Source organism: Leptosomus discolor, chromosome 3, assembly GCF_034619465.1.
Source record: "Leptosomus discolor isolate bLepDis1 chromosome 3, bLepDis1.hap2, whole genome shotgun sequence".
NCBI lineage: Eukaryota > Metazoa > Chordata > Aves > Leptosomiformes > Leptosomidae > Leptosomus > Leptosomus discolor.
Genome location: NC_141393.1, coordinates 45,543,287 through 45,557,204, shown reverse-complemented (window position 1 = coordinate 45,557,204; position 13,918 = coordinate 45,543,287). Strand labels below are relative to the sequence as shown.

At 38.9% G+C, this 13,918-nt stretch overlaps 1 protein-coding gene across 3 annotated transcripts in view; it reads right to left on the bottom strand.

Moving 5' to 3' along the window:
* The window catches only part of FUT8 (fucosyltransferase 8), a 68,807-nt gene that overhangs the window by 41,429 nt on the left and 13,460 nt on the right, over nt 1-13,918 (bottom strand). For 2 of the 3 annotated variants that reach the window (XM_086462790.1, XM_086462791.1), the window contains exon 4: nt 10,425-10,539. In XM_086462790.1, the coding sequence (XP_086318916.1) occupies nt 10,425-10,539 (115 nt within the window). Of the gene's footprint in view, nt 1-10,424; nt 10,564-13,918 lie in introns of all 3 variants that reach the window. The other variant, XM_086462789.1, reaches the window with a different exon arrangement.

The window sequence follows — 13,918 nt, the reverse complement described above, 5'->3', positions numbered from 1 at the left end:
TGAGGTACGCAGGCCATATGAGTGTGGCAGAGTTACTGAAGTCTGGCTGACATCTCCTTTACTAATGGAGCTGGGAAATCACCTATTACATTGCAGGCCTACAAAACTGCACTAGTAATGAGAGATATAGTAGCATTTAGTCTTGGATTTAATTAACATCCATTGGATTGCCTGTTTGAAGGAACATCTTGAATGGCTTCTTTTGAATAACTGACTTGGGTAGCTACTTTATCTCCAAAAGACTTATTAAAAATTGTTCTCCTGCATCCATTTAAACACTATTTTAACTGAGACATGCCAAACAGGAAACATTAGCCTTTAAATAAAATTATTTAAAAGTTATTTTTTAGTACCTATGGTTCACCAAAGGAATGCTGCCACTATAAAACTTTACAAGACTAACGAGACTGAAGCAGATTCCGTGCTATTATGACTGACTGCCCCAAGTATGTAAGCCTTGTTAAATTCAACCTTAAACTTAATTACGCAAAAGCAGCACAGTACAAGTCTTGTATTGAAGCATGTCTTCTTCAGAAGAGACTAGAGCATCATTCCCTACTTGAGTTCTCCAGGGTACTCAAGATTTTGTAGATTTCTATGTATCACAGTTCTCGCAGCAGACTGCAACCTTCATCTAGTCTTTACTCTCAGAGATATCACGTTCATGTATTTGATCATCCACATTACTTTCCTCTTCAAATTTTCTAGCTTTATTATAGCCTTTCTGACATTAAGGGACTAGAACTGCACAGTCTATCCTTGAGCAGATACACTGTTTAAATTCTGTTGAGCACTGAAATTATATTTTCACAGAATTGTTTGTGGTAATTCCAAGACCTTGTTACTCAATGGTATTAGTATATGTGTTGCATGTGTTAAAGACTGTCTTCCCCCATGTACATAACTCAAAATTCAGTGCAGATGACTGCAATCTACAATTTTAAAATCCAGTCAAAGACAACATGACTGGATATGAGCTAATAGTGTAATTGTAATAATTCTGCAACTGTTAGTCTCAAGTTGTTTAGCACAAAGTTTGCAGAATTCTGATGGTATTAAAGCCAGATATTTTAAATAAATTGTTTAAAATGCAACAGTTTTTTGGTCTTAATGTTCTATCTCTAATTAAAACAAAAACAACAACAAAAAGAGACTGAAATCCTAGGAAGTATTAAAATAAAACAGTATTGTCTTGTAAAAAACCTGAAAACCTGGAAAAAGTTTTGAAGTGAAATTATAGCTACAGTGGGAAATACCCATTATTAAGTGGGTATTTATTTTTCCCCTAAACAAACAGCAATATTTTAAATGGAACCATCAGCAAGAATGGTGAGGACAGACCATATCTCTGTTCGCACAATTCTACATATTAAACAAAAGAATCAGTATGTATAATGCTCTCTAGCACATTATTTGTACCATGAGTTCATTTTTGTTTCTTATTCCTATTGGGTGACTGAGTGTTCTTGAGTAAAACAGAAACACACGTCACTAACTCCATAAGTCACTGAAAGATCACAAAACACCACAGTACTTTCTTTATGTAATGTGTGGCTCCAAAATCACAGTCTGTGGTATTTTTACATTCAGGTTACTAGCATGCAACAATAGCAACAGATAATTTGAAACATATAAACACAGGCAAAATCTATAGTAGTAAATCAAACATGCCTGAGACTTATTCTGGCTGGCACAGAAAAGACTGCATCCATGTGATTAAACCTTCCACATCTCTTAAAACAAGGTAGACACACACAGCAGATCTATCAAAAGTGTCTTGTGCTATGTCACAAACACAGCCAAAAAATCGTTTGGGAGAAAGCTACCTGATGTGAGTCAAAAGCACGCCAGGAACTGTTCTAACAACTTAGCAGTATAGCATATTATGCCCCATTCCTGGGAACATTCCCTATCATTGTGTGACTACAGCGAAATCAGTCTTAGGACTATTTCCAGGTCCCCATCTTCCACTTCTCTCAGTGCTCAAAGCACCTTCTCCTTCAGGGCTCTTGGTTAGCGCATTCACAGAGTCAGCAGGATCAGCTGGGAAAGACATCAGCAGTGCTGCTTCAATGCCTCACCACTTTCTACTATTTTCAAGCGTGCACTTAGCCATCAAAACACACGACAAATCAGCAAAAGCAAACTCTGCTGCTTAAGATACATTTTACTATAAAAGAAATGACTGTGTCATTTGTAAATTTTAAAAAGTTTAGAGAAATGTACCCTCATCCAACGAATCAAGATGGATCAGAGTGAAGTGGGCAAGCAGCCTGCTACAAATTACAAAGTAACCTCATAAACACAGCACGATGCTCATTAACAAAAGTGTTCTTTTTCATATTTTCAATAAATATTTTACTTCTTAATGCTACACAGTCTGCTGGAGGAGACAGTCCCAAGCCAAATTTTGTGGAAAATCCCATTTTTTGAGAGAATGATGTCAAGGAAAGGTGTTCCTCATCCTAGTTATCACAAATGTGATTCACACCACCTTCTATTCCCCTTTCTTTGTGATGCCACTTCCAATGGTTCCTTTTCATACCAGCTCCCCCCAATATGCTGGGAAAAAAAAAAAAAAAACAAAAAAAACCAACCCACAAACCCAGAAGTTTCTTCCAGCTGCTGGAAGAAAATTTTCTTCCTTCCCTAGTCTGAAATATTACATACTTGATTTGAGAGACAGGCAGCCTTATCTGCCTCTAACGTTTCTTCTTCTAGCTTGCACCTACCCTCTTACAATACACAAGCTTCAGCTTGGGTAAAGCATCCCAGCATGCAGCTGGACTAACCACACGATGCTCCTCCATCTGCTATATAGAAATTCTAGAGAAAACCTCTTATCAGCAGTGATCAGACTTTATTAAGGGGTTATTATCCTAACACCACACTTGCAGATACTGAATTTACTGAGTAACTTAATGACGACCCAAGACATGTCCCAAATCATTTTTACATTTTCACGTGTGACAGGAACTATTCAGTCCCTTTGTAAACCTCCACAAAAAGTCAGAAAAAATTGGCTTGCTATCTGCTATTTTCTCTTTAATTTTTTGTTCCACTTTTAAATCTATTTTGCCCAAAAGATTAACTTTTTAAATGTTTAGATTCATTCATATGCCTAAGTTTTGTTTTCTAGTGTTACAGGGAAGGAATCAAATCACTCTTCCAGTGCAGCACAATTCATTCAGTAATGCTGCAAAAGTGGGAAAAGAACTGCAAAATATAGATGACCTTACAGTATCAAGCAGTAAAGGTAGTTCAATACACCACAAAAGAATCTGTTCACAAATAAGCATGAATAAGATCCAGAGATGTGCAACAACAACAAAATAATCCATTGATCACTGACTGGGCAAAATGTCAGATTGCAAATATAATCACATCTGCATTTCAATCCACCAAAGAATTTCAACAGGTAATTCAGAACTATTATAAGCAGTAAAATAGAAAGAAAAAGTAATAAATGCACATTAAACCACAAACATTCCTGAGAATCCACCAAAAGTGTAACTAAATCTATCAATGAGTAGATTTTGGGTTGCATGGGACATGGAAGATTGGCCACCATCCCCCAAGCAGCGAACAGAGATACTGGGGCTTTATAAGAAATTTTCAGTTCAAGCCACACTTCCAAACCTGAGTAGGCCTGTTACGACAAAACGTGTTTTCAAGACGTGGTTTGGCAATTGGCAGGGTTTTGGGGCAGGTTTGGTTTGGGGGAGGGGGCTACTGAGGTGACTCATGTTAAGAGGCTTCGAGAAGCTCCCCCAGCTCCAACTTAGGACCCGCCTCTGGCCAAGGCCAGACCAATGGCGCCTCTGCGAGTAACTAAGAGTGAAAGAAGCCGTTTCTTGCTGCTTTCGTTTGACTGTCTGTGTTGGTGAGCGGGTGAGAGAAGAGGGGTGGGAGAGAGACAGCCCTGCGGACACCCCGGTCAGTGAGGAAGGAGAGGGGGCGCTGTGCCGGTGCAGAGGTTCCCCTGCGGCCCGCGGTGGGCTGGCGGCTGAGCCCCTGCAGCCCCTGGAGCCCAGCGGCGGCCCAGAGGTCGCCCTGCAGCCGGCGGAGGACCCCGGGCCGGAGGGGCAGGGACCGGGCCCGGAGCAGCCGCGACTCTGGCCGCGCTGAAGCCGCCGGTCGGTGGGAGGGCGGCAGCCCCGGGAGGGACCCGCGCTGGGGGGTTCTGGGGAGCTGCGGCCCCGTGGGAAGGACTCGCGTTGGGGCAGTCGGTGGAGGGCTGTCTGCCGTGAGAGGGACCCCGCGGTGGGGCAGGGGAGGGCTGCGAGGGCCCCTCTCCCTGCGGGGGAAGGAGCAGCGGAGACACCTTGTGCCGGACGGACTGTGACCCCCATTGCTGCCCCCTGCGCTGCTGGCGGGGGAAGAGTTGGCGGAGCTGAGCTGGCAAGACCGGAGGGGTGGGGGGAAGGTGTGTTGTATTTCCTACCTGGTTGTAGCTGTCATTGTCCTTGATAGTGGTGGTTGTTTGCATTAAATTTATGTTGTTATCCCCAGGTTGAATCTGTCTTTTGCCGTGACCATAATTCGTGAGCGAGCCCTCCCTGTCCTTTGTCTCTACCCTGCAGCCTTTTTGGTGGCATTTTCTCCTCCCCATCCCTCAGGGAACAGGGTAGGGGTGAGAGAGCGGCTGTGTGGTGCCAGCTGGGTAGGCTCAAACCGCGACAAGTTTCATTTTTTATCAACTGTTTAAATAACATCATTTCCCAAGACAATTCAAGTAATTCTCGAAGTACCAAAACTAATCAAACAAGTTTCCTTTGCATTTTTAACTAATGGATCCTTCCAGTTGGATTCTTTGCTGCCTAAAGAAGGGTAAGTGCAAACTTCAGGCTTCTCCAGTTGATGCCCTAAGAATTTGTAGACTCTACGTTCCCCACTTATTTCCACAGAAAAACATGCATTAAGAAAATGTTAAACTGATGATGCTGTAGAAAAAAATGGAACAAGGTAACAATAACTGTCTGCTAGATGCTACATTTTTAGGCCTTACTAATCTGTCCGTAAACCTGAATCTGAGAATCTTTTAATTGTTCTGTTCAATGACCTCCCCTTTGGTATGGGACTGTCATGAACGCCTTTCAATGCTGTTGACCACTAGTGGCGCTGATTCATTTCTGATTAAATGAGTGAGTGTATGTAAGTCAAATGACTGAAGTCTAACCAAATTAATAATGGACAGAGTTGTCAAATTTAAGACAACTGAAGACATAGCCAAAGTGTGTCAATATTATGAATTCATAACCATAAATCTTGACTGGAGCTATACTACCTAAGTAAGCAAGTAGCACTTGTGGCCAGGAACACATCTCAATTAAGCTTAAGGATATGGCTTTTTTCAACGGTTTGCCTTGCTAGTATTTAATCTTGCCTTTATAATTTCAAGACAAAACTAATAAAGCATGCTATTCATAGAATCAAAAGAGTTTGGGTTGCAAAGGACCTTTAAAGGTCATCTAGTCCAACCCTACTCCTAGGTCTACTTCTTAAATCTATTCAAAAGCTAGAACTAGCATTCACAACATTTTCCTCCTGGAGTAAGTGAATTATCAGGATTCTATGTATCTGGAGTAAAATCCAGGCAGCTTTCAAATGAACCTAAGGATGCTGAGTCTACCACAGGAAAATGAAGCGCTACAAGGCCCGCCCATTAAAGAAATCTGCTCTTCTCCCAGAACAGTGCCCATATACAGACACATAGCTGAAGTCCTTCAGCTAGTGTCCTATAAAAAAAAAAAAGCAAATGCTGATGGAAAAATTTCTATGAGATTTTTTCCACTCTGGAATTTACTTTTGCCTTTGTTTCAAATTTGTTTGAATTTATCAACACCAACATCACACAACAACTGCCACAACAAACTACAATTTGTTTCTTGTGAGTGAAGTCAAATAACTGGGAAAAGATATATGTTAGATTTGAATTATTGAAGGATTCAAGTTTACACTTTTGAAGACTTACAGTTGTGAAGGTTATATCCCTTCACACATATGCAGAGTGCCCAGAGCCTTTTTCGTTGTTGTTGTCATTTTAGCATGATTACTTTTATTAAAAATATATATCATTAATTTTAATAGGAGGGAAAGAGAGAGGATTTAAAATACTTTAAGACAGGAAAATTTAAGTGACACAACACATTGAATCACCAAAAATACTGGGAAATCCAGAAACCTCAGAATAAAGTCTTATAAGCAACTTTCTTTTCTTTGCATACATACACAATCCCAACTAAGTAGTATAAATATGGCAAACTATAACTCTTATAATTGATGATGATGTTGAGTTCTTCGTAACCTTTCTCACCTGCTTATATTTATAACCTTCAAAGTTGAACAAACTGTTTTGATTTTTATAAAAATAGGAAGCAAAAATATTCTGCTATTGGGAGACCGCATTCTGAATCACAAACTTCCCAAAATAACAGAACAAAAACAAGCACAAAAGGAAAGTGGAAGAAAACAAATGTTTCCTTCATAATCATTTATTCACTCTACCAATTCCAGAATATACAGTACTACAAGAGCCCTTGTCTGACTTCTCTTGCACATTCTCCTCAATTGTTCGATAACTAACATCTCTGAAAAGAAGGTCTTTTGCTTAAATGAAAGCTCGTAGCTTTTTAAGTGTTGCTTTAACTACAGGGAACTAGCTAAATGTAGACTCATTAAATCACATTTATGGTAATGCCATTCAAATGAAGTAGCAGTCATCACTTCACAATCATTCAGCTAAATGATTTCCCAGGGAGATGTCCCAAAATAATGCAGCTGTCAATGTTCACCAGAAAGAAAACTATACAGTACTTTTATTCTTCACAAAAAGAAAAAAAATTACAAATATGTTCCACATTGTTCTTATTGGCATGGAATTGGGAGTTATATTATGAATAGAGGTGTATACGTGTAATTTCAGACCATGGACTGCTTTACATTGCATACACAGAGTCAGCCCTGTACTCTTCAAAATCCTGAAACCCACACTAGAAAATAAGTCAACTTGACCTCTAAATGTGTAGTCACAGACATATTCCAATTTTGGATGATTACTTGCAACAATCATTCAAGACAGGAGATATTTTAATCTTTACAAGGGCTCCAAAAGCTTATGTCTGGCTTACAGGCATGTAGGCAAGAGACTGGATCCTCAGTTTTTTCCAGACAGAAGAATAAAAAACAAAAAGAGATGGTAATAGTTGTACACGTGAATGACCCATCTCAAAGACTGTAACTACTCATAAGAAATAGTATTTTCTGTCTTTGAAGAGCTGGTTAGGATTCCATCCCAACTTTGGGTAATGTTACACACATTGAGAATTACCATGCCTCGGAGTTTGAATGATGGTAATAGTACACACCTGGAGGTAAATGGTCATTCATAAACATATGTAGGCACTAAACCATCCTATCCACATACAGTGTAATTTTTCTGGTTTGGTTTTTTTTTGTTTTTGTTTTTGGTTTTTTTTTTCTGTCTTTTAGCTAACTACCTTCAAAGAGAAAAAGTAGTCATGGAGTAAGGACCAAAGTGTTGTCAAAGATCAAAACCAGATTATAAAAAGGAGCGAGAAATGGCAAATACACAGAGAAATGGCCTTGGGTTATCTTAGCGGGACTAGTACTTTCATGCATAAAACATAGAAGAATTGGTAAAAGGCAAAGCCATTAAATTAAGTGTCTAAGAAATTTTAAATTAGTCAAGTCTAGAGAAGATAGTCATGAATTCCAGAAGAAACTAACCAAAGTAAGCATGACTTATGACAAGTGAAATTTTGTATTGATAACTAAATTTAAAGTAAACATAGTGGAAGAAAAAATACTCAAGTTTCAAAATTCAGTTGAATTGGGCATCATTTTCCACAGCTCCACAGTGACGTGAACTCAAGCGAGACCTATTATTAGCTAAGTAATACCTTAGACTGCATAAAAAGCAAGATAAGAAAAAAAACGTATTTTGGTGCTATTCTATAAATCAATAGTCTATTGTAATTTGTCAGCTAGTGGAGGCTCACTTCTAATAGCCCGGTGAAGAATTAGTGTTAAGGGGAGACATCATGAAGAAAAAATTAAAGATATTATAAATCCTCACACATGAAGAATGATTGAAAATTTTAGGTATGTTTAGCCTGAAAAGAGATTAATAAAAAGTAACACAATAAGCATATGAAAGAAAGAAAAGTTAAGTGAGAGAAGGCACATCACGTATTTCTATTTCACTAGGACAACAAAAACTGAGCATCCAAATACCCAAATAATTTTTACTGTGTTGCTGCATATTTGCTAAACCAAAGAATTTAGTGCTAATTTTGATGATCTACAGAGATACAATGCTAAAAATATCAATATTTATCAAAGCTAGAATTACATGTTTTTTGGAAAATACATATGACTGTTCTTCAACTTAAACCTCGAAGATAATTACTAAGGAAACACATGTCCCTTCTGTATCATTTCTAAATCCTTCCATGTGAAACAGTCATATGGATTTTGATGTGCAGCAGTAATACATTTTTAAGTTTCTAATGTCTATTATCTACCAGTGATGACTTATTAAAAACAAAAACTATGTAATTTCCTGTGTAATACAGAAAATACTAGAACTTTTTTTTTTAAGAAAAAAAAAAGAAGTACTAATTTTCTTATGTGTTTCTCAGTGTTGCAGGATAAACCCACAATTATTAATTCCATATTTTAAATACATAAATACAAAATTTTATTACTGATTCCTTTTTAATGCATTTATAAAGAAAACAGAAACAAAAATGGCCTGTATGATTGGAACTGAGCCAAGTATGTCAACCTAATTTTAAATTCTGAACCCAATGCCACAACTTTCTGTAAATCACCTCGTCATCCTCATCATCAGGTTTCCTTCTCAAGATAATGAGAATGAAGATAGTTACCTTTCTTGAAAGTGCCTGCAGATATAATACACTTTCTGAAAGGTTTTAACTAGATGTGCTACAAATACGAAATTTTAGGATTCTATATGTGTGGTGACTTGGCACTGGTTTCATTCTTAGTATTGTTTCTAGATTTTTTAAAAAATGAGAATATGTTACCTCAATTGAGAGGAAAGCCTTTATTATAGACTATATGCATCTAAATAAATTTTAGGAGGAGATAATGGGGCTCCCAGCTCTTTGCTCAAATTTATTTCAAATTCGTTAGAAAACAATGTAAGCATTTATTTAATGCTTCAGTTTTGAGCTTCTGTTCTCCTAAAGTCCTTTTACTTTTGTTATTCATTGTACATACTTGGAGGTCTTGGTCTTGAACTAAGGCCCTTAACACCGTAAAACATACAACAGGAAGACAATCACTCTCCAGAAACAGCTATATGCTTAGATAAGACAACAAATGGATACAGTGACAGAAAAAGGTAGAGAAAGGCCATATTTATCAGCATGAAAAGTAGTTACAGTACACCATTACCAAACAGGGACATCAAAAATAAAGAATGAGGAACAGTTCTCAAGGAGTTGAAGAAAGACAATAAAGTGATGTCTCCTGCATAAATTACAGAATAATTTCCACAGAAAGGTGTCTTTTTTTATTTAACAAGCAACAAATACATAGCTTGGTCACAGAAGAGAAGGTTCCAATAGTTGAACTGTGAAATTGAAATAATGAAAATCCAAAAACCAAATTCAGCTATTTACATAGAGAAAAGATCAGACATAAGGGGTGACCATACAAAACAGAGCAGTGAGGCACAGACATGCAAGGAAAAACAAACTGAGTACAAATAAAACAGACTACATCAAATGCCTTTGTGATCCCTATATAAACAGCTGCATGCATTCACACATGAATAAAAGCCCCAAAACCTTCAGATCAAGTTTTGTTCAAATTTTATAGACACACACAGCACGTATATTAAAAAAGCTTTATGCACTCACAAATATGAGCATCCATGAGAAGTCACATACATCTGTTGAAACAGTCTAGGACTGGAAAACATACTAGACAAGCACTTCAATTTTGCATACTCATTTTTAAAAATGGGCTGCTTGTTCAGAGGTCATATGAGGACTTTCATATTTTTAACACTGTGCAAACATATGGATGCATTCTAATACTCTAAAGAATCAAAACCAGAAACCAAAGAGTCCAACCAAGTACAGCCCAGTGAAAACCACAGATCCAAAAACAACCACAAAAAAAACCCACCACCACCAAAGCAACCAACAACAAAACCCAAAAACCCAAATATTTGCTTGAAATACTATAATTCCATGTGCATATAAAGTAATGTTTGAAAGAAACGTTTTCATTTCTTTTGTATTTAATTCATTCATATACTAACATTCACTTTAAACTGTCATGTAATTATTCTATTACAAGGGTATAGCCAAGTGCTATACATTGGTGAAAAAGAAGTTTACCTTAATTTAAAAGCTCTACCTTCTTACCTGTAGATAAGTTATTCTCCTCTGTACCAAATCTGTTAGATCTTTGGCCTCTTTTTCTCGCCAGTCTCCTGCTCCATCTGTTTGACTGAGGTAGTACAAGTCGGTCATTATTGACCTGTAAACAACAACAGACAACAATCTTAAAAAAATGGGAAACAATCTTAACATTACTAAATTGGAAGATTAGATTAAATCAAAGGCAAATTAAACAGATATTTTAATTATAGTCTCAAAACCAGTTTCTTCATACCACCTCCTACCCCACAATCCAAACAGCAGCCAAGAAAGACTGTGTCCTCCATTTGACTTATCTTCCACACCCACAAGTAACTATAGTATCAAACAGGAGATGGGTTAGAAAAACTCTTAGGCCTGCTACAAGCATTTGTTTCTGGTATGTGCTAAAGGAAACTAAAAAGAAAGTATAGTTCCATGCTAGATACATTATCCAGTGGCCCCAGATGAAAGTGCAACAGTGATTCCTACAGTACCTTCTATTATAATGCATTGTTACTTTGCCTCCTACAATCATCTTACTATGCTCATATAGAATATAACACTACAAATGCCTTTAGCGCAGGTACAACAGTAATCCTATTTTTATTAGTGAAAGCTAACTATAGGATTTTATTTCAAGGTTTAGTAAACAGATTTTCTATGGCATGTGGAGCTCCTTCTAACTCTGGAAGAAGATAAGCGCTGTGTCTGCTTAGAATGACTGCATGCTATTAATACTCAAATGGAAAAAAAAACTTAAAAATTAAAAACTCAAAGCAGACTCATGGCTGTATTACAAGTCTAGACTACAAAACATGAATTTTGAGGAACTATCAAATATTAAATTGAGGTTATCTAATACACTAGAGATCTTTACTTAGGGTTATCACATTTTGGTGGCCAAGTAAGAGGATAAAGAACTCCTTGTCATGAGAAGAAAAATGGTGTATGACATGTCTTTGCTGAGATCAGCCAGGAATTTTGTGAAAAACAGCCCAAACAGTACCACCCAGGAAAAGATTTTTTATCTCTGTGGCTTTTAGGGGGAAATACAAAACTAGAGGCAAACTATTCTAAATAATTCTCAAAACATTAATGGCTATTCTAAAAGTAACAGGTAGCCCAACTCAGAACCAATAATTTCAGAGTTGGCTTTATAGAGTGAGAATATTTAAAATTCCTAAACATTTCTCCATAACAATGATAAAGTTTTAAGCTAGAACCACTTTTCTTAATTCTTTCATCTAAATTTCAAATTTTGCAATTTATTGCCTGAAATTCTTGATAAGCCACAAGTTTGATCACTATGAAGAGATGCAACAGAACAAGGGCAGAGAAATTTGGGAGGCGACACAAAAGAGTATGAGGGGAAGACAAACACACTTCCTAACAAACTTTGAAGTGGTCTTGTCAGTGAAGTAATACCAGACTCCGTTGTTAGCAGAATTTGTTAGTTCAGGAACCACAAAACTAGTTAGCTAAGGCTATCCCTTGTAAATAAGCTTAGCAAGTCAAAGAGGAGCAGATGACGTATCTCTATTAGGTAACTATTTCCAATGACATGATATTTAAGCGGTAAATATTGAGATAAAATCAATTTGTGACACTGCTATCTTTATCAGGAGAGTTATCAGACAACCTTCTCTCACTAACAACTGGATTTACACATCTGTATCTTTCCATTCTCACACACTCGTTCTGGTTTTCATACCCATACTTCTACACAGGGTAACAGTGACACTGACTTACTCTGTCATCCAGCTTGGTAAGGAGGGCTTTAAACTGAATGTGTCCAGAGGTGGAGTCGAGGGTGGCAATGCCCATGCCATTGCATTCTACAGGGGAATAGACCAGGCCATGTGGAGCAGCAACAAGTGTCCCTTAGTTACCTCTCCTGAAGAAAACCAGTAGGCCAACTACCTCAGGGGCATGTGTAGCTATAGTAGATCCTCCTCCATCCCTCCAGGAAAACCTGTGTGCTCAATTGCCTCCCTAAAATGCCTATACACCAATGCACATAGCATGGGGAACAAACAGGAAGAGCTAGAGATCTGTGTGCTGTTGCAGAACGACGATCTCACAGCAATAACAGACACATGGTGGGATAGCTGACATGACTGGAATACTGTCATGGATGGCTCTGTGCTCTTTAGGAAAGAGAGGCCAACCAGGTGAGGCGGGGGAGTTGCCCTCTATGTGAAAAAGGATCTGGAATGTATCGAGCTTTGCCTAGGGGAGGAGGAGGAACAGGTTAAGAGATTATGAGTGAGACCTAAGGGGCAAGCTAATACGAGTGACATTATTGCGGGGCTTTACTACAGGCCACCTGACCAGGAGGAGGAAGTCAATGAGGCCTTCTACAGCCAGGTGAAAGTAGACTCACAATCACAGGCCCTGGTTCTTATGGGGGAGTTCAACCACCCTGATATTTGCTGGAAAAGTAACACAGCCAAGCACCCACAGTTCAAGAGGTTCCTACAGAGCATTGACACAGGTGGTGGAGGAACCAATGAGGAGAGGGGTGCTGCTGGACCTTGTACTGACAAACAAAGAAGGACTGGTTGGAGATGTGAAGGTTGGGGATACCCTTGGCTGTAGTGACCATGAGATGGTGGAGTTCGGGGTCCTGCGTGGAAGAAGCAGGGCAATAAGTAGGATTGCAAACCTGGACTTCAAGAGAGTCAACTTCAGCCTTCTCAAAAACCTACTTGGAGGAATCCCATGGGCTGGGATTCTAGAAGGCAGAGGGGCCCGAGAGAGCTGGTTGCTATTCAAGCAGCACTTCCTCCAAGCTCAAGATTGGTTCATTCTTATGAGGAAGAAGTCGAGCAACAGAGACAGAAGGGCTGCTTGGATGAGCAAGGAGCTTCTGGAAAAACTCAAAGGGAAGAAAGAAATTTACAACAGGTGAGAAAAGCGACTAGTCACTTGAGAGGACTATAGAAACACTGCCAGAGAATGCAGGGATGCAACGAGGAAAGCTAAGGCCCACTTGGAATTAAATCTAGCCAAGGATGGCAACAACAACAAGAAGGGCTTCTTCAAATATGTTGGTAGTGAAAGAAAGACCAGGGAAATGGTGGGCCCACTGCTGAACGAGGCAGGTACCCTGGTGACAGAGGATATGGAGAAGGTGGAGTTGCTGAATGCCTTCTCTGCCTCAGCCTTTACTACTAAAGCTGGCCCTCAGGAATCCCTGACCCTGGTAGTAGGGAAAGAAGTCAGAAGAAAGGAAGACTACCCCTGGTCAAGGAGGACTGGGTTAGGGATCTTTTAGGTAAACCAGACACCCACAAATCCATGGGCCCTGATGGGATGCACCCACGAGTGTTGAAGGAGCTGGCGGATGCCATTGCAAAGCCACGCTCCGTCATCTTTGAAAGGCTGTGGAGGACAGGAGAGGTGCCTGAGGACTGGAGGATAGCCAATGCAACAACATTTGGATGTTCATAAAGAAAAACTATACATTACAGGTATAAGCATTTAATAAAAATAAT